The 21,472-nt window shown below is 37.1% G+C and overlaps 1 protein-coding gene across 3 annotated transcripts in view; it reads right to left on the bottom strand.

Annotated features, from left to right (window-relative positions):
- PPP2R3B (protein phosphatase 2 regulatory subunit B''beta) overlaps nucleotides 1-21,472 on the bottom strand; it is a 53,422-nt gene that overhangs the window by 8,118 nt on the left and 23,832 nt on the right. For all 3 annotated transcript variants that reach the window (XM_005228699.4, XM_027790930.2, XM_027790886.2), the window contains 9 exons: nucleotides 14,976-15,161; nucleotides 13,137-13,240; nucleotides 12,472-12,574; nucleotides 11,671-11,745; nucleotides 8,133-8,219; nucleotides 7,556-7,712; nucleotides 5,606-5,654; nucleotides 4,267-4,356; nucleotides 2,639-2,814 (listed from right to left, as the gene is read on the bottom strand). In XM_005228699.4, the coding sequence (XP_005228756.1) occupies nucleotides 2,639-2,814; nucleotides 4,267-4,356; nucleotides 5,606-5,654; nucleotides 7,556-7,712; nucleotides 8,133-8,219; nucleotides 11,671-11,745; nucleotides 12,472-12,574; nucleotides 13,137-13,240; nucleotides 14,976-15,161 (1,027 nt within the window). The remainder of the gene's footprint in view (nucleotides 1-2,638; nucleotides 2,815-4,266; nucleotides 4,357-5,605; nucleotides 5,655-7,555; nucleotides 7,713-8,132; nucleotides 8,220-11,670; nucleotides 11,746-12,471; nucleotides 12,575-13,136; nucleotides 13,241-14,975; nucleotides 15,162-21,472) is intronic.

Raw genomic sequence — 21,472 nt, 5'->3', positions numbered from 1 at the left:
TGACTATCCTTAAAACTCCCCTTTATTGATTCACCTGAAACATGGCAAATCTGCTGTTGTCAATCAGAGAGGGGCTAACTGCAGGTGTTATGGAAGAGTTCAATAAAAGACAGACTTAGAACATTTCCTCAGCATACTTTCCCAGCCTCTAACGAGGTATAACTCAAGGACATCAGAGGGAAGCAAAATCTGAATCCCATTTGGAAATGGTTGCCACGCTTGTGTCTGTTGCCATGTGAAGGGCCTTAGTGTATTCTGCCTGGCTTACAGCTGATGCTCCAGAACGACGCAAATCCCTCATGACACCTGTGTTGTATCTGTCAGACCCACACAGATGTCTGATGTGCTGGGCCATCTCAAGTGGCAGCAACTCACAACCAAGCAAACGATTTCAGTCCTAGTTATATAAGTTCCCAATTTAAGTTTGGCACCTAAATTTGGTTCAGCGATTTGCTCTCAGGTTTCCACTTAATGCAATGAGAGCATAGGTATGTAACACTCACATAGATGCCTACCATTGTCTCTCAAAGGCCAACAAAAAACCAGAATAAAACTGAGATAATTAACTTGGGTGTCCACAAATTAAAGGATTTGCTTTTTGGTACACAGAGCATCCTGTAGCACACTATACCACAGTTTAGCTGTAACTGTATGAAAACACCTTCTTTGTTTCAAATCTACCAGCTGAAATGTCATTTTATGGTGCTGAGTTTTGCATTAGGAAAACAGAAGAATTTTTTCTTAATCCACCTTTTAAATATCACTCAGTTTTTATAATAAACAAACAACGCTTCACAACTGGCTTTCATTTTTGTTGCCCTGAGTAACTCTCATCTTGGTGTGTTCCCCTGCCTCCTTTTATCATCTTCATGACACAGAACAGATACATCAGTCTTGTTCCATCTGAAATGCAGAACAGAAACATTATTGAAAATGTCTGCCTTTCAGAAGCTAACGTACAAGACTGGAAGGGAACCTCCGAGTTCAGGAGGCTATTGTAGGCAACCACATAACCTAAGTATGTTCCTCACAGCTTGCTTCACTTGTCCTGAAATGTTTCCCACCACCCAGGGTGGGAAATCACCAATCATAGTGTTGGCCTGGGACTTCATTCCACTGATACCTCGGATTGAGTTTCCAGTTTACATATACTTAATACTAATTTTTCATTTACAATTTTTTTTTATCTGCATGTTGTCACCTAGAAAATACATTTTAGCCTGGGTTAAATAAGAGCATGAAGCTTTAAGTTCTAGTTTTCAGCTACTTCAATTCCCTCAGCATGCAAACAATTATGTCTCAGTAAGAGACAAGAGACAACTACCTTTTTAAAATAAAATCGATTTTATTGTAACATAAATATTCTTAATACTAGAAAGAAGGTGGGCAATAAGACTATTACTAATTGATTCTCTAACCATAATTGTACAGACAGTAAACAGAAGCACCATCTTACACACAGAACTATAGTGACACTTGACATTCAACTAGGAAAAACTCAGTGCTACATCTGGAAGTGTCTTAAGTGTGAAACACTAGCACAGTCCTACAGTCACTAAGCAAAAGCATTAAAAAGAGATGGTCAACAATCTTCTACCACAAAAAAGAGCAAACATTAGTATATGAGATAGAGGTTGCTACTGCTATCAAACTCTTCAAGAGCAAATAGGCGAATTCTAAATTTACTGCAATGCAGAGTCTGCATAATAATAGCAACCAATGGTATTCCAAGTCCTCTTACACACTGAAATTCGTACTAAAAAGTGTAGCCATAACAAGGGTTATTAGTGCTAACTGTGGTCAAGTGTTGAGACATTAAGTGTAGATACAAGCTGACCTCAGTTGTGTCAAGTTCAACAAATCCCTGAAGAGACTAATCCATCATGGTTACAACAGTTTTATCAACTTAAGACAAATACCAGGAACAGCACAGGGGTCATGAACATACAAGATACCACTCAGTAAAATGTCTACTAAGGCATACAAAAATATTTTCAGTATTGAGCAGCACAGAAGGGCAAATGTGAAGTGAGCATGATGCTCGCTTCCCAAGGTTTTTTCCAGTGTAAAATGTAAGCTGAATTTTCATCAGCTAAAAATCGTATATGTCAAATGCAGGAGAGCAGAATTCAGGTTGATGAAGGTTCAAATGAATGTAGAAAACAGCCAAAAACCTACGACCAGTTTAGGATTCAGTTATTTTTAAGCCCACTGGCATGAACTTCCTAAGGGCAGCTTAAGCTTCTAAACTAAAAAAGTCATTACTGATCTAGAGACAAACATTGTTTAAAAACTGTTGCCTCTGAAGAAATCCCAATTAAATGAGTACTGGAACAGGTAAGAGGCCAGTGAACAGAACAGTCAACAGCTTTTCTTGAGAACATCACCTTAGCCACATAGTGACAAAACGGCTACAAGCCCAAAATAAAAGCTTACAAGGAATTTTAAAGCAGCATATTAATTTTTACTATGAAAATTATGCATGCCATTGGAAGACCATCCGATTATTAAGCTCTAACAGACTTCAGAGAAAAGTCAACCTAAAGGCATATTCTTTTAAAGGTAATTGAATGCTCTTAAGGGTGCACTAAACTCCTAATCCAGAAAAACAGAAGTTACAGATGGAAAAGGATTTTACCTTCACATTGTGGCTTCACGAGATCCAGCATCTGGCACAAACAGTCTTCAAATGGCAAAGGTTCTATGGCCATGTTATCTAATTTTTGGCACTGTTCTTCATAAAAATATTCCAATTCATACATAGACAAAGCACCGTCCCCATCAAGATCCATGCAGCGAAACCAGTATTCAATGCTGAAATTCAGTAATTAAGAGCAAAGAACTGCTTACACAAGTTATTATAGAATTTCAAGAATGGATGTTGCCCGTTTTTAAGGCTACACTACTTACAGATGCAAAACTAGACTGAAGACTACATTCCATAATGCCATAGAAAGTCTTTTAACACCATCTATTGTGGTAAGTTGCTGGCATTTGCCATGGCACACATTACTTCATTTTAAAACACACTTGTTAATTGAGTGGGTGAAGGAGGAAAGGATTAGAACATGTGGTTTTACACAGAAACTCAAGGGAGCCAATGAAAAATCAAATTAGAATCATAGAATTGTTTAGGTTGGAAAAGACCTTGGAGATCATAAAGTCCAACTGTTAACTCAGGACTGCAGAGTCCACTACTAAACCATGCTACTGTGTACCCCATCTAGGCTTTTTTTAAATACCTCCAGGGATGGTGATTCTACCACCTCCCTGTGCAGCCTGTTCCAATGCTTCACCACCCTTTCAGCGAAGAAGTTTTTCCCAATATCCAATCTAAACTGCCCCTGGTATACCCTGAGACAGTTTCCTCTTGTCCGGTCACTAGCTATTTGGGAGAAGAGACCGACCCCCACCTGCCCACAGCCTCCTCTCAGGCAGCTGTAGGGGGCTACTAGTAAGGTCCCCCCTGAGCCTCCTCCTCTCCAGGCTAAACACCCCCAGTTCCCTCAGCTACTGCTCATAAGCCTCGTGCTCCAGACCCTCCACCAGCTGCGTTGCCCTTCTCTGGACACGCTCCAGCACCTCCACGTCCCCTTGCAGTGAGGGGCCCAACCCTGAACACGACATTCCAGGTGCGGCCTCACCAGTGCCCAGTACAGGGGGACAGTCGCTTCCCTTGTCCTGTTGGCCATGCTGTTTGGGACACAAGCCAGGATGCTGTTGGCCTTCTTGGCCACCTGGGCACACTGCTGGCTCGTGTTCAGCTGGCTGCTGACTAGGACCCCTAGTACCCTTCCGTCAGGCAGCTTTCCAGTCACTCTCCCCCCAGCCTGTAGTGCTGCGTAGGGTTGTGCATCAAAATGGATTGTGCATCAGGCCACAAGTTCTTTTTTTTCATATTGAACAAGACAGCAATATGTCACGCAATAGGTTTCTTATGAATACGCTACAGCTAATGCTAGCTGTATAGTTTCACAAAGTCACTGGCATCATGCAAAAACTGCAGTTCCCTTTATCTATGACCCTGTATGTAAGAACAATAACATATATTTAGCCTCTTAAAAGTCATTAAAATAGAATTCTACAGCATCAACATCAGGAGATAAATAAGAATGATGCAATGAACTAGGCTAGTTTTCCACTCCTGTTTTTATAGTCTAGCTCCTTCCATCACAGTTCCTGCTGAGCATCAGTGATCCCCATGTAAGGACTGAAAAACCAATAAAGTCAGTCTTTATTTTTGTTAAAACATAAATTCATTCTTACCTAGTTGGTGTCTTCTTGTCCTCTTCAGATATCAAAAACCAGACAAAATCAGCATAGCTAATTTTCCCATCTTTTTGTGCTTTTCTGCCTCTTGAAGGTGAATGAGGAAAGAGAAGATTTATATTAAACCACCTAGCTTTTACTAACCAAAATTAAGAATTATTTTCCTTGGTGCTGTTAACTGTTTATTTACTCCTAAGTGATGCAGTGTTTGTAAGGTGACCTGTCACGGAATACTTTGATCGTTCAGGATAAGGAGCTTGCATGCTCTGTTCCATTTCCACTGCAGTGGGTAAAAAGTAAGGCAGCATGCTGTCCAGGACATACCGCTTTCCTTCCTGGGCAGCAATACCACTGCTTCAGCATTAACAAAAGAGATATCTCAATTAATTAATAAATAAATAAATATACAAATACACATGCCTTTTAGACATAACACTTCCAATTCAGGTCGAAGTGATGAGAACTCAAAGCTGTACAGAACTCCACAGCTAAAAGTGTTGAAATGAAAATATGAAGATTAAAATGAAATAAAAACATTCAGGAAGTAAGTGGCAAGAACATAATTGCCCCTTTCTACTCCCATACCACAGCATCCAAATATGTTCTGAAGACACATGGTTAACCTGTCTAATGAAGAGTCAGGTAGGCATTTCCTAGACATTCTACATTTCTTTCCTAAAATCCATTTTTGCTGTTTTATCCTCAAGATTTCTAGAAAAATATGGTATATGTTTTGTCTTGCCCAAAAAACTTGCAAAAGGAGTATCTCTAGACATGTCTGCCAAGTCTCATTTCACTCATTTCAGCTTTTGTTATTTCTGTTTATCAGCTGCTCTCTAGCTGCAGATATCGTGCTAGCAAAAAGTTTCAAAAATGAGTAAAATGCTGTAAGTACCCAAGAGGAAGTCAATCCAAGTGAGAAAAATGAAGAATGACTGTAAAAAAAATGTGAATTAACTCAACTGGAGGCATTTTTGTAAATTTGTTGATGCAATAAGCATGGATTTTACAAGTAGTACTGAAAAGCCCAATTCCCTTTGAAAATTTTATAGGTTTGAGGGATGGAAAGACAACAATGCCAACATTTCTTCCCTTCCTCACTCCCATCCCTGCTAAAGTATACAATATCCAATGGCAGCTGTTCATATGGGTAAAGTAAAGAACTCGACTGAGCCAAAGGTTCCAAGAGCACTCTAGTACTACTAGAGTAAACTACAACACTAAATCTTGACATTCATGGCTCCATTTCAAGGGGAAGGCATTTTTTTCTGGGAATATCACACAATTTAACAAGCAAATACCAATTTGGATTTAGATCAGCATACAGAATAAGTACCTTGTTACTGCTCCTGAGAAGATCCGCTCTATCATTCTATTTGAAATTGCTGTGAAAAAAAGGTTTAAAATAGTGTCACTTATATACGTAAGTCATTTTTGCTTTGCACTGTCTAGTTGAAGAGTTTACTGGAACCCTCTTACATATACACGTCTGTGAGAAAGATCAAGTGTAGTGCTCCTCAACCCCTTTGAGTACTCTTAGAGAGGATCAGTTAACATGAAGTCTCCAAAGCAAAGCCAGAAATCAACCAGCTTTGAATTGAGACTTAATACAAAAGTAGTAATGTAATAAAAGTAATAAAATGGCCGATCAATAAGACAGCATTTACCAGTTCTTTGACAAGTAAATCATGTTTTCCAGTGCCATTACATTTCATACAACCTTGGCATAGAGCCAAAGTAGAATTGGCATGTTAATGCACAATAAGCATACCTAACTGATTCTGACACGGGTCTATTTCTGACATGGTTCTGATCAGTGCTTCTATTTTGAAAGCATTTCAGGGATTGTAGAAATGTCTTAACTGAGCACTACTGCTGTAAAGAATATTCAATTTATCCTGAAGAATTTGTAGGTGGTACTGAAAGCAGCACATGATACTGTTCTCACAGAAGGAGAATTACTTCTCACTATTCTACCTCCGAAATATTTTTTCAGCATTGCAGAAATACCGATAATTAAAGCAGGTGGTTAACCATTGAAATAATTAATCTTTTTTATGTACTTATGGTGATGCTATCACTGTATTATTCTACTAAGGACACTAGTCCCTACACTTAGTATTTATCCCCAGAAGCATAGGGTAGTCAATTTGTTTCAGACATATGTGCTGCTGCTGCTTCTCATCTACAATTAAGTTGTTCAACCTTCTCAACAACAGCTACTTTAGTATTTTCTTACTCCATTTAAGTGTTTGATCTAGCCTAATTTTAGACCAGTGACAGTACGAAAGGACAGGATTGATGAAACAAGGTTATGCAATTTTGACATGCAAAAATAAGATGTTTTAAACTAAAGCTGGATTACCAAATCCTTTTTATGCCCTTATTTAGCCTAGTTATCATTAAGCAGCAGCTGTTGAGCTTTAATGAATATTCCATGTTTTAAAGGATGCAAAACTAAATTGCAAGTGACATCATATCAGTTCTGCTTCCATTCTATGGTGTACTAACCCGGCAGAGCAACCACTTAAATGAAAGAAGCTTTCCTTCCTCAGTGTCCTAAAGTGTAGTCAGACTTCAGCAGGCATGTTTTCGGAAGTAATCAATTAGAATTGTGTTTATTCTTCCTAATGTGCGATAATATTCCATAATCACTTTGTGCTTAAGTAAGCTTTCCAGTCCTGAAGGGAATGCTTTTAAGATGACAAGGGACACAAAGCATCTAAAAAACTCCCAACATTTCCATACAAGCTACAAGAATATTTGAAATAGGTACAAGTGCACAAGACTACAGAATCAGTCACTGTATACTGTGAACGCAGAAAACGTAAAGCTACTAAGTAGTATTAAACCAAAATGTACTGCCAGCTGAGTTAGCAAAACTTCAAAATAAGCGAACTACCCGCACATGAGTTTCTCTTTTTCTGCTCTTTTCATACCTTGCTATAAGAGCCATGCTACTTGAATAGTATCAGTAAGATAGTTTCCAAGATAACAAGCCCAAATCACCAAATGCAGCCATTTATAATATACCAAGACTTAAATGATTTTTTTCCTCTACTTCTTTGCCAAGATCAGAACTCAAATTCAGAATTTTCCTCAAATTTGGTATTGATAGACACAAAGCAGCACTGCAGATTACATGTTCTGCTTTTTTTCACTGAGTCAGCAGGATCAGCTATACCAACAGACTCATGAACACAGGACTTGGCAGTTAACCACTTCCTCAGTTGAAAGTCTACAGGTAATTTTATACATATAAACAAAGGCGCTTCATTAGTCATACCATGATCATTATGTCGAGCTAAATCCTTCCGATCAATATAGAGGTCATGGTCTGTATCCAGCTCCCAAAATTTGCAATAGATAACATAAAAATGTTCATATGAGAAGTACTCTGTCAGCTGGTTAATATCAGCTTCCTCTTCCAATAATGCCACATTCTATTATCAGAAGGATAAATAGAACACATTAAAAAATTTGTAAGACATTTGTTGAATCATCTGAGTTCTCATAACCAAGTTAATATCTAATGCTATTTCAGTGGAACAATTTTTATCTCTAGAGACAGTGCAGACCATGCAGCATGACAGCAAGGACTGAACACAAGGTAGAAAATTAATGCATCCGCAGAAGAATGAGATCAGTCAGACTTCTGCTAAACAAATATGCATATATACACAGCTCTAGTTAAAAGATCACATTTGAACGTATTCTTGTGTATAAGAATTAAGGCAATCGAGCCTTCACTAGTTTTTGGAAAAGGAAGACATGCTGCTTATGTTAGTCCCTTAAGCATTTAGTTAATGCAGTTTTAAAACTTGTAGAAACATCTGTCTTGCAAAATTTTAGATATTATGTACCTGCAAAAAGTTGCTTTTCCTGAGCTCGTTACAAGTTATTTTCCCAGACCAAGACCTATTTACTGTATAAAATATTCTCTGTATAACCTGCAAGAAACAGAAAATGGAAAGGTCATGTTAGGTATGCCAACTAAATACCCTCCCAAACGTTTGTCAGAGATAAGTCTTACAGCTCAGCTGCATTACAGGACTCCATCTTTCCCGTTTCTATATTCTTTCTACTTAGCAGGTTGATGCTTCTCTTGTATGTTGTATTACCAAACCATTTCTAAATCTGTATCTAAACTCATCATGGCAAGTCTTATTTCAATGCTGCAGTACCCGTAACTCTCACAGTAAAGCTGCTAACTACTTGTATGCAATCTAGAATATGTCTATTGGCAATTTCACCACCTCCCAGTCCTCCAGATCTACAAGATACTATCTGATAAACCTATTAATATATCACATTGCTCCAGATTTAAAGACCTACATTTACTACAATATTATTTTACTTCATAAATAAAGTTACAGAAACAGAATTGGGACTGTTTAAGGATCAGAGTACAGGGGAGATGTTACTACTTCTGAAGTCCACAAATACAACAAATCAACACTTGACAGAAATACTTCCTGTGGGTGCAGAAAGAATATGTTTTTCCCCATTTAATTTTACTCTATTTAAAGTTACTTGAAAGAAACTTGTTAACAGTATTAAAAGTAGTACATAAGTGTTTTATAACTGAAGAACAAAAATATCTATGCAAGAATGATGAGTAGTTCTTGTGCCATGATGGGTTATCGGAACCAGAAACAAATCAATTCAGTTAATTATCCAACACTTTGTTTAAATCAATTTTACACATACGTTATTTTGCTCAACTCATGCATTCTGCATAATTTTCTTAGTTTTAGTTTACAAACGTAAGAGGTTAAAATATGTTTTTTTCTGTTTCTTAACTGAACTCAGTATTCACCTCAATTAGTTTAAGTCAACCAGATACACATTTCAAGTCAGTCATTAACCACTAACAAAAACAGACAAAAACCCTTAACGTATTATGAACTGTAAGTGCTTAATTGGAGATTGATTATACCTGCTAATTAGCAAGACTAAATACTGCATGTGTAGCGTTTAATTTGCAACACAGTAGTTACTAGCTAAAACCCCCCATCTCTTTAGGAACCCTCTTCCCCCAAATAAAACCTCTTCCCAACTAAAGACTTTAATTTTTTATCACTTCAGACTTTAGTTGCAGTAAATCAACATTTTAAACAAACCAATAATTTCTAAATTACAAATAGAAGAGTAATATATTCATAACATTTAAAAATAAAGCTTAAACTGTAGCATGCAGCAAGCTCTACAGCTCTTACTTTTAACAAGAACAGCTGGTTCAATAAATCCAGAAAGGAGAATAGATTAGCCTGCTTCTGAAATTTAATTAACTTAATTCTAATTGTGAGTTTAAGGAAGGCCCATTTTTGGCTTATACTACAAAGCAATTTTTTCTAAAAAGGTTTGCCTTAGCTTTGCAACTTAATCCATCTGCATGTCATTATCTCATCTGTTACACATTTAAGTGGTCTAAAAATAAAAACAAAATTGGATATTTGCTAAAGACAACTGCGAACAGACTTAAAGTTTTCTAAAGTGAATCAAAGCAGAGTATAAGCAAACTGTCAGAGAACTGCCTTCTTTACTGTGTTGAACAGTGGTTTGTCAGAAGGGAGAGGAAATGGTGCAATGCAGGGATTACAATTTCAAGAATTCGCAGTTCAGATGAATACATAATGTACTTGCAGATTAAATATAGTATCTGATTTGTCAGGGCAAACATTTTTAACATATTACACCTTTATCTTGGATGGGTGTCCCCAACTTCACCACTAGACTGACCAACCAGCCTACACTATACCTTAGCAGACAGAACTCTTTGCTTCCATGGTTGAACAACACTTACAAGACACTTGCTCCGCTGAAGAGATGTATGCAATGCATATATGCATACACATATATATACGCATATATGTATACAAATACATGCAGCAGAAGAATGGATCATTTAATCTGTAACTGGAAGTTAGCACGAACAGACGTTAAATTTCAGCCGCAGTGCTTACAAAGTCCTTTAGATAAAACTTCACGTAGGCAAGGTAAAGCAAAGTGAATACAGGCATGAAATGCCTTATTTCACCTTAGAGAAAATAATCTATAATTATTAATAATAACTTGCAGGACAGAATTTTAGAAGACTGTATTGAGCAACTGTTATTCCATCCTAAAATATAACAAGAAAGGGAAGAGTTCTCTTGCCATTTCTTGTTCTGCAAAATAGCATTCTAAATATTGTTGCTATATTCATAGCATTGCTAGTTTAATTCTAAGATTTTTGATTAAACACTGATTTCTACTGAAGACTACACTAAATTTTGTTCGTAAAGTACTGCCAGCTCTGATTTATTCAATATTGTTAGACTCAGGCCTACCTGAATGAGCTGTTCCTCCAAAGAAAAGTAACTGGAAATGGCAGGACCTTTTACCTCCTACGGTCCTTCAGGACAAGCAGCAAGCTTTCACAATTTTAGAGCAGAGCAGTCTTGGCTACCACCCAGAATCCATTAAGAAAGAAAACTACTCATGGGCAGAACACTGCTTTCAGTAACATCTGACAAGAAAGTTCTGGGAGCTCACATAATCATTATAACAAGAAGCAAACCCTAATGCAGCAGGGCATACTTGATAGGCTGGCGAGTCTCTATAAGAAGGATATGAGGAACCAAAACCAAATGCTTTCAAAAAAGCTTCCATAGTTTTGGTCTGGGTCAAACTATAAGCTGATCAGCTCTCCATGTTTTTGTTGGAGAATATTCATTAAGCTATTTTTCACATGCACAAAGAAGTGAACTGAATGTCATTTTGAAGAATTTTCATCTTCTGAGACTTCAGTGGAATTGGCTGTCTAGCCTATAGTTCAGAAAATTTAATGTCACTGATTTTTTCCCTTGGGTACAGAAAGAATACTTCAGTCGCATAACTGTAGGAAGAGAGAAATGGAACTTTTTATGTATAAAACCTGCTTAGAAAGAAAAATCCCCAGAGAGGAATGTGGCAAGCAGCTTCAATATTATCGTTATTTTACTTAATACTGAACATAATCACATTAATATAGAACTTCCATTCAAAATTCCATTTAATTAATCCCAGAGTAAGGTCAGGATTCTAACAAGTGCAGTCTATAGCCACAATCAAGTGCTTAAGATAACAGTCTGCTCTTCATTTAATGTTCATTAACTTATTCTACACTATTACAATGCAGTGTTTCTCTTCATACTAGTATGAAGTTCAACAATTTCTTATAAATGGTAAGAAAAGCTATGATGCTTAGGAAACTGAGTCATTCTTCACAAGATTTCTAGTTACATAGAAATGAAGACTGACAGCATACTCAACTTTTCTCAAGGGGCAAAGATACTTACATATATTGACTAACCTTAACAATTCTGATTTTCCTACTTAGCTAACAAAAAATAGCTTTTCCAAATAAAAATCACTTACTGTGGTAATGTACCGAGAATGAAATTCAGATGCTTCTTTTAAAAACGATAGGCCGGGATGACTATTCACCACATCCTACCAAAACAAAAGCAGTAACAACATCCCAAACAGCATTCATTAGTGACTATATAAAAATACTAGCACAGGACAGCACATCTGCTTCCTTAACCAAAACAGTGCAAATTCAGTACCACAATCATTAATGTTAACTTCATTTACAACATGCTTCATGCTAATAACACTGCTAACTTTTAAAAAATAAAATTATCTTTTAAAGAAGCCAGATAGATAAACAAAAGCTTTCCTGTTTTTAGATGGGCTAAAGATTTTTGAATGTTGCTGAGTCCTGTAGCTTGTAATTCTGTAGCTGACTGATTCAGTAAAAGTCAATTTGGGTTTTATTCATTCATTAGCAAAGGTGGTGTCTGCTGCAGTTTGAGAGAAGATGTATTAGGTCTTGAATTCATACGCTACTTTTCCTTTGCTCTCCAAATGCCCTCCTTAACTTCAACTGCCTTTCTAAACAGTAAGGGTTCTCTGATAAATGTGCTATTCCTGCATGCAATTTTAAATCCATGCACCTTACTGTAGCTCTTAAAGACCTCACCTTATACAAAATTATTAACTGTAAAAGAAGTCACTCACTAGCATCTCAGTGGACTATACAAAGCAAATTACACTAAATGTTATCAATAAACTCTAATGAAGACCATGAAAAGGTACGTTTAGCTCAAAAAATTCAGGGCTTTGCCAGCTCATCATTTTGTTGTGTTTCCAGAACTAGTTTCAGTTGCCATTTACCTGTAAAAAAGGAATGAAGTCGTCTTGCACCAAGTAGTTGCATCCAGGGTTCATTAGAAGATGAACAAACTTTGCAGCATCATCATAGCAGGTCTGAAGTATTCTGAAATGTAAGTATTTCCATTTAATACTCTACCCAGAAAACTGCTTGTGCTATGCTACAGGCAGGCTAGAGCAAGGTTTATGAAACTGCAACCACAACATTTAATTCAAAAGCTAATTACAACTGTCAAAGCACACTCCAAGTGAACTTATCAGAACTGTATGTCTCACACATTTATGTTAAAGGATGTGGGTACACCATGTAATTGATTACACAGAAGGACATTTTAAAGTTAGAACGGGAAGGAAAACTAAAAGAATAAAAAGCATTTTGTCCAGAACTGGCATCTGCAAGTTAGGGCCATGGTTTTCACTTTTCCCATTAACAGCCAGTCATTTACCAAACATTTTAAAAACTATAAACCCTGTAAAAAAAAGATTTGTTTGTTTGTTTATGTTAAAAGTGATGATTTAGTTACATTTTCCCAGGTACAAGTTTGCCATCAATGGCTGATTATGGGAAAGTGTTTTATTCCCCTTTACAGACTGGATCTCATTCAGAGGTTAAAATATCACATTTCAATTAAAAAAATGCAGTACTTCTAAAAAAGTAATCTACTTACTTCCGCCACATTGCAACAAATTTATGAACTGACACGTATCCTGTTCGCTCACCTCCAGCACAATAAAACAAAGGACCTTTCCAGTAAAGTGGGCATTCACAAGCCTAGAATTAAAGTATACATCAAGTCAATTTATTGATTGCTTATCTGAGGGTTACTCTCTTATTTATCTTTCAAAAATTAATTTTACAAGTGTTAAGAAAGAAACATTAAGGCACCAATTTTTTTGTAAACTGTTTCTGAAACCAACTGCACCTTCCAAAATAATTAATTTTAAGCGACTGCTTTAGGCTGAAATCCGGAAGTGGAAAGCAAAACAGGGCAACTCGCAGCATTCCTAATAGATGAATGCAGTCTCATTGCTCTGTCCACTCTCCAATTAGCTGAACAGCGTCCAGGCTAATAAGCTCTGCTAAAGGGCTGGGTGTCTCTAAGCTAAGCTCAAGACAGCACAGTTACACAGCTTCTGAACTGGAGCAAATTTACATTTGTCTGGTTCAGAGGATGGCTCAACTCATCTGCATCCTTGCATCCATGCGTGGCACGTCACCTATCCAATTTTAAGTAGTAGGCCAGCCTGCCCTGAGCAGCAGCTATCTTGCTTCAGGATACCCAGCAGTTACACCTTCACAACTTCACTGCTCCCACATATCCCTACAGCGCTGCTTGTGTCTGCTCCAAGCTTCCTCAGTCGTAACAGCTAAGTACCTATCTCTTGCCTAAAACTGACTATGATTTGGAGTAGTCAGACATGCCAGCACCTCTGAGACCCATGTGGATCTCAAGTAAGATTGAATACTGCAAGATGTATAAGGTCTCTGGAGCAAAAGGCCAGTTACTTCTCATGCAATAGTTTGTTCAGTACTTCAAAAAAAATAATAAAAAGTGAGTTTGACAAATACTTCTCAGACTGAGAGCCTTCAGGAGGGAGCCTTTCATCACTGAACTGTATGTGACTGGACCCTTCCACCTTTCCTGCTGAGAGGGAAGGGTCTCTTCCACATCCTCCCACTTCTGTGTGGAAAGGAGCTGTGGAAGGCAGGAAATCTCACCACCCAGCTTAGCAGGTACACACTTCTGGTGAGGCAACCAAGGAGTTTCTGAACGTCCAGTCTTGCTCTTGTGAGAAGTCTTTGTTTCTATTTTCTAGACTCTGGACTTTAAATGCAAAGTGAAAGGAAGGGGGATGAGAACCTGAGACTCATAACCAAGACCATGACTTGCAGTGATATTTCAAGCATTCATTCAATATAACAAAATGGAGATTCAAGTTTAATTTAACTAGCTTATTGTCCATTACACACAAGTTGAAAAATATTGGCTGCTTTCTAAGCTCAGTATTTTGTCACTGTGCCATAACTCTAAATTAGCTCTTCAGTAATAACTCGAGGCCTATAATGTCAAGTTACCAAACCATTCTGTCTTTCAGTGTCTTTACAATGGAGATTCATGACACTGATGAATGAGAGAAACCAGTGTGGACTCCTGAAAATAAAATGCATACTAACAGTGTTTTTGCCTTAAGTCTGTTGGTCAAAACGTAAGACAGAACAACATACAATGTGCCCCTCAGTATCTGGTGGTTTACGCAACTAAAAAAATAGTTCAAGTTTTGTTTTAATGTTGTTTCTTTTTGTAAGCAAAATGTAGGGCCATTTGAGACAGTTAATGCAAAGATTTCCACACATAACTCTGCTATCAACAATGCTGAATATGATGTCTTACTGGTACTACCTTGTAGGAGATGAAAATGCATAATCCAAGAACACAAAGCACACAGAACTCGTTTCCTTTCCATAGGTGTACAGTACTAAAAGCGGACAGCCAGTAAGTTCTCACCTTTGCAACCTTCCCCATGTCTTCTAACGTTGCCCTCTCATTTGGAAACTCAGAGAAAGTTCTCTCAATTTTGGCAATCACAGCATCTATATTCACTTTTTCCTTAGGACATCCTCGAGGAAAATAGAAAGTTGGAATGTTTTGACTAAGTGATGGTGGCAAAGTTTCTTCCTTCTTTGTCTGAACCTAAATAAAGAAATACACATTTGACAGTCAGGTACAATGAAATCACATATATTAGTTATCCTCAGATGACTTGAATGTCGTGGTATTATATGTTACAACACACCTTCACAAAGATTTGTGATCATAGGTTGAATAAGCTATTTAAGAATGAGAGCACATTGGAAAAATTAATGAGTATTTCCAAAACCTGTCATTTAGGAAAGATTTCTAGGATGTTAAAATTTTAATAAAAATAACTTCAGTCTTCAACATATCAATTAATTCACTTCAGAATTAATACACTAGGCAGCTTCTTGGAGACATCAGAAATAACTCAGGTTATATTATGAGTTTCAGAAGAAAAAAACCCAATTTCTAGCTTAACAGACAGGTCATGAAACAATTTGCTTTTAAAATATTTCTAGTTTTACAGCTTCAAACTTTTGAAATTACCATGAAAACTTTGTTACAAATGACCAACCTGTTTAATTTAGTTACAGTGAAGATTTTTTTTTTTATCCTAAAAATGCTTGATTTTATAAAGGTAGTAAATGACTCCTGCAGAATGATTTTTTTTCTTCTGTAAAATATACATAATTATGGCATGAGAGCTTAGAAATTGTGTTTCTGAAGAATTTGTGATATACTGTGCTACTACCCCCCCAACAACCAGTAACAAGAGAAATAATTTATTTAAATTTATTTAACTTCATTAAAGAAGACTTTACCTTGTACTTAATTTCCAAAAGGAAGTCCAATAAGGCAGAGAAACAAAGATAACAAGCACAATAACAGAGTTACATGGCAACTCAAAATTAGCAAATAAACATGAAGTCTTTCATCCCAAAGCCACTAGTCAAATGTAAAAATAATGGTTAATGCTACTTGGTGGCTCATCCTATTGTTAAATGTTCAAGATCCTGAATCCCATCTCGCATTTCCAACCAGAACTAGGAGGGAGAATCCAAACCCCTCCCAAAACCTCCAACCCTCATTTTACTCCTTACCGCCTTTGACAAAGTGCTTGTAAGGATACCCAGCTTTCCTACCACAATCAAAGTCCTTCCTTAAATCAGTGAAAGAACTAGGTGCTTATGGACAACAGATTTTAATTTGCAGGGTTCCAACCCAGAAGCCTTCATGCTACAGACGCTAAAAAAAGCCTGAATTAACCTTTCCTTCCCCTCCTCTGCATTTCAGCTAGAATTCCTGTTCCCAGCTGCAGAATTACCTCAGCTAAGTTACAAGTTTTATTTCACAGAGGAAAACCTTACCTTAAATCTGTGACACCTACAGTCAGTGTCTGTAATTTTCTAAGAATCCTGTAAATTACAGCTTTTGATGCCTTGCCATTAGTGCAGTGGTCCAGCTAACGGGGCATCAGCTTAGAACAAGAGTGCCACAGGGCATCAAAAATCCGTTCCAACCATAGGCCTTCCAAACTTTTAGGAATTATAAAGATAGCTGCATTTTATTCTGTAAGTAACACGGCCACCAGCACTACAAATAACGTGTATAATTGGATTAACATCTTGTTTCATTCTAGCAACCCAGGTCTACATATCAGCACTTTGAGCCCTAGTAGTTACCCTCCGTGGACTAAAGACCTATTCCTTGGACTGGTACCCCACAGCCAGAGAGCTAATGTGCTTTTGAGCTCTGGCAATCAAACTGTCTTTTATTTAACAAAATCAAACTGTTATGTTCATTCCAAACAGCAATGTTATTTTTATTTTTTCCCCTTTTACCTATTCACAAGATCTGCCTGGATAGGCACTCCCAACATGAGCCCAAATTGCTACCAAAGCGGCAGGAGTTGCAGTTCTTCAGAGATGCCTGATGAGGTGTGCCTCATCTGAGAAAAGGGTGTCAGTTACAGACTACTAACATCCTCCGAATGTGTGGGGTAACACAAGGTAAATCACTATTTCAAGAAAACCTAGTACAGACAAAGCATATTTAAAATCCACAGCTAGGAAAATTTGGAGCCTCAGATTAACAAGTTTCTTTTAAAGGAAAAGTAGGTCCCAAGAGAAGAAGAAAGGCTATCAACAGAACTATTTGTTCATTGGAAACTTCATATTTTTTTCAGAAACTACTAATTTACTTCAGATACCTCAGAGTACACAATAAATGATTTTCATTAGTTCAAGTCAAAAGCTGTTCTTAAATGTACGTGTAGTTCTCAGTTTAGGATTTGTAGTAAGACCTATCCTAGTACAAGTAACTTCCTTGGATGTTAATTAAAAGCATTACACAAAAATGGTTTTTAATTTATTTATTTTTCATGTTCCATGTAAACATGTTCCAGACCATGATTATAAGGAAGTTAAGCAAAATATTCAGAGCTGATGATAAGACATACAGGGGAAGAAAACTGATTTTTCTAAGATGAAAATGTTATGTTTGAGCATGACTTTGAATTCAGCATGCTTAGTATAAAAATATACTGTCTTCTAGATTAAATATTATGTATTTATTAAACCCTAAATCCAAGTATAGAATACAAACTTCTTACTGCAAGACAAAATAACGCTCCCCATATTGAAAGATATTGCCTATTTTTACATGCTAGTTTCTCAGTCAGTGAAACAAAAAAACTATAAAGAAGAAACTGTAAAAATGCATTAGAAAGTGGATGATCACATCACAATCATTTCTGATCGATTTGTTTGGTGCCTACATATAGGCATTGAGACAGAATACCATCTAGGGCACAAACCAAAATGACCTTGAATGTTCCACGTGGTATCCAGCGGCCAGTTCAGAGCACAGCTCTGGCTCTATATCTGCCATGCAGATGTTCTGGGCACACTATGTGAGCTTCTTAAATGCCACAGCAACTTGTAATTGGACAACTGAATTGCACCGTTAATGTCAATCAACATAGGGCTAACAGCCTGTAACAAGGAAAGAAATAGGTCATCCAAAACTATTAGCTCCAAGTAATGTACTACAAAGTTAGTATTGCATCTCCTTTCTCTCTCTCCTTGCCTTCCCAAGAAGGGCCAGGAATTCCTCCTCTCTCAGCCTGAGTCCCATCCAAAACTCGAAAGGCTCCTTGTACAACTGAGGCTGCTCTGCTCTATGTGATACTAAATGTCTCTAAAAGCTTTACTACTTTCTGTAATTTCAGCTAGTTACTTCTGTAGATGCACATATTGTATAGCTGATGGAAAGAGTCAGTTCTGTTATTTCAGGGCAATCAAAACACTAATTGTGTGAGATTAAGCTGTTCTAAAACTAATTATAACTTTAACCAGGGAATTTCTTCATGAACAAGAACTGCTAGAAGTCTGCTAACACCAAATCTTTGACTGGAAGATCTGCAGCAATGGTCCTTTATTCTTTTTACATATTTATTCAATTTCAGTGGTCAATTTAACATTTAGAAAGTTTTCTTACAGCTTTAAGTTAAAATTTTTAATACTGGTACCAGTAAGCTAAACTGACAAAAGAGACTGGTTTGGCAAATGAAGAAACGGCACAAACAATAACATACTTGGAGTTAACAATAACCGCTGTACAAGCTTGCAAATAACTCATACAAGCAGATGTGTGCTGCAGTGTCAGGACCAAATGGTGCATTAGCTTTTGCAGTTAAGTACATGTCAAGTCCAGAATCTGTAATCATTTTGTAAAGTTGCCACTGCAGGGTTTTTTTTAATGTAAAAGATGAGAAGTGTCGATTCCTTGAAAATTCCTTATTTGTAATAATGTAAACACAACCCGTGTAAGATTTGTCTGTAACAGAACTCAAGAAAACCTTTAACACATAACCAGTTTTCATTCCTGACATACAGAACAAAAAGGACTGTCCACAGCTATCCAACTGACTTGCCTTACAAAGGAAGAAGTGGAAGTTAATATCCCACTGGGGTCACTGTTCAAAGGACAGACTCCCCCTTTTATTTTGCAGCTCTCCAGATCCTTTGCTAACTGTTTTCCAGCAGCTGTTTATAATAATGGTATAATACCATTATTATAATTACTATATAGTAACATGTTAGTAAATAACAGAGAACATGGATACACCTCATTCCAAAGAGAGAAGTCTAGCGTTCTTCATAGACAGTCTTTTATCTACCAACACGAGTTGCACTTGGCAGTTAACTTTGTTATAAGCAAAATTGAAGACAGCGGGGATTTTAAAATGAGGTGCCATTTTCCCCTCTCTCTCAACTGAAAGAAAGAGCTGATGCTATGATGGAGCCATTCAATGGCAGGATGTATTTCTGAAGTAAAAAGGAAAGGGTGCTTTTTCCCAGATATTTTAACACTGTACAGTCAGTGAAGCCTAGATCTACACCTGCAACCAGAAGTACTGAACCCCACAAAGGGGTTGAATATGGGGATTCAAATGCAATTAAGTGAAACCTCACTTGAAAAGGACTTGCTGGAAAAGGAGACAAGGTAAATATGTTTATGAATGTAGTATTTCTTAGACAGCTTACTGATTAATACACAAGCTCACTGAATTGATGTGGTATTTGCATTGTTTTGACGTGAGTACAGAAAAAGATAACTCCATTCAGAAATGCTGCGGCCTTTTAGCATCTAACAGACACCAACACTTCTTACACCTGTTTCTCTGAAAAAAACCCCACATTTAAAACATTTACAGACTTAGTGTTCAGCTCTTGCTGTATTATTTGACATGAATTTCCATAAGGCTATCCATATTAGAAAAAACTCAATGCAATACATACAACAGGGTCAAGGCAATAGGACCCCCCAAAATTCTACCTCACATTTATGCCTATTAAGTTTCTAGGAAGAAGTGGTAGCCCACAATCCCAAACAAAAAATTACATTAAGTACTACAAATACTATAAAGAGATTTTTACCTATCAAATAAATAAAAGTTTGGTACAAATCCTTAGTATTTTTAACTCAGGAATTAAAAAAAAAAAAGGAAGGAACGTTGCAATAATTTTCAAATGTGCAATGCATAAGTTAATGCATTCAACAGACTGGGTCTTTTATTCTTCTGTATCACAGTTTATGATAATCTTACCTGGATAAAACGAAGTGCATAATGAGCTAAGAGGATTTTCTGCAGAGGTATGCTATTCAGCCTTTTAAATCCTAACATCCCTGCAACTACCCACGTACAATGCTTATAATCACCCAACAACAAAAGCAGATGTTGCATGAAGTTCAGCAATACACTGTAGGAAATAGAAGTCAACACAGAGACCCAAATGCTGTTTAGCATAGAAATTTGAGAATTCTAAGCTTATGCTACCTTTTTCTTTTTTTTAATGACAAGTCCCTCCTTTATTAAATTCAGTAAGGTCTTACAGAATACAAGGTGTACTACAGTCTATCAAAGTTAAATGGTAATTGTGAATGTAAGAAAATGTTATCATTAAGTTCTCCGTATCCTCTTCATTAGCATCTTTCTAGCCAACCTAAAAAGACAGACTTATTACTGCAAGAGTTCACTGACTGTACCACTTCCCATTCAACTTGATAAGCTTAACAGTACTATTTCCTCTGTGAAAGATGATGCTCTAACAACTTAAAGCTTTCGAAATCTGGTTTTTTTCAAGCTAAATATTTCTCTAGAATCTAGCCAATGCCCTGAAAAATAGCTTGAAAAGAGTAAGTTAATCTGAAAGCTTATTAATGAAGTTTCACAGCACAGCAAAAAACAAGCTACACCACAGTAGACCTGCACCTTCCCCCACTCCCAGACGCAGTTTACTGACCCATGTGTCAGTACTAGTGATAGTAAAGCAGAATGGTGAGTTACCTCAGGTCACCGAGACAGCTAAAGAGCAAAGTTAAAACCCCTCTATTTGTCCTCAACCAACCTCACACAGTTGGGTCCACTTAGAAGCAACATGGTTCTGATGCTAACATAAGGAAGATTAGAAGAATACTGTGGCAGTATTATTTGAAATAGGCTTACCTTAGGCTTAAAACCATGCTAAGATTGTGATTCATTTTGCCTGACTTCATCAGAAAGACAAGACATATGTGAATGATTAAGCTCAGAGAGACACCTACAGACAATGAACCTATGCCAGAAACAGGTGTTGGGTATCTATGCGAAAGTTCTTCCTCTGGCAACAAACGTTTTAGTCCCAGTTGCTTCTTCCCATCCCAGAGTTCAGTTTGCTATCCTTCAGTCACAGTCTGGCAGCTGTTTTTGCATGTACCATAGAAACTAATTTTATCATACTGTGGAAAGAGGAGCATGTAAAAGGTAAGCATTATTAATTATAACTCTGATGCAGTTTTAGACTAGCTCACTTTTGCTGTTAGTCTTAACTCAGATCGTTTACCTGATCCAGTTTGGTGTATAGTCACTTCAAATTTGTGCT

The sequence above is a fragment of the Falco peregrinus genome, chromosome 4 (genome assembly GCF_023634155.1).
Source record: "Falco peregrinus isolate bFalPer1 chromosome 4, bFalPer1.pri, whole genome shotgun sequence".
In the NCBI taxonomy this organism is placed as follows: Eukaryota; Metazoa; Chordata; class Aves; order Falconiformes; family Falconidae; genus Falco; species Falco peregrinus.
The sequence above is the reverse complement of the archived record's forward strand: the minus strand, read 5'-3'. Positions and strand labels throughout refer to the sequence as shown.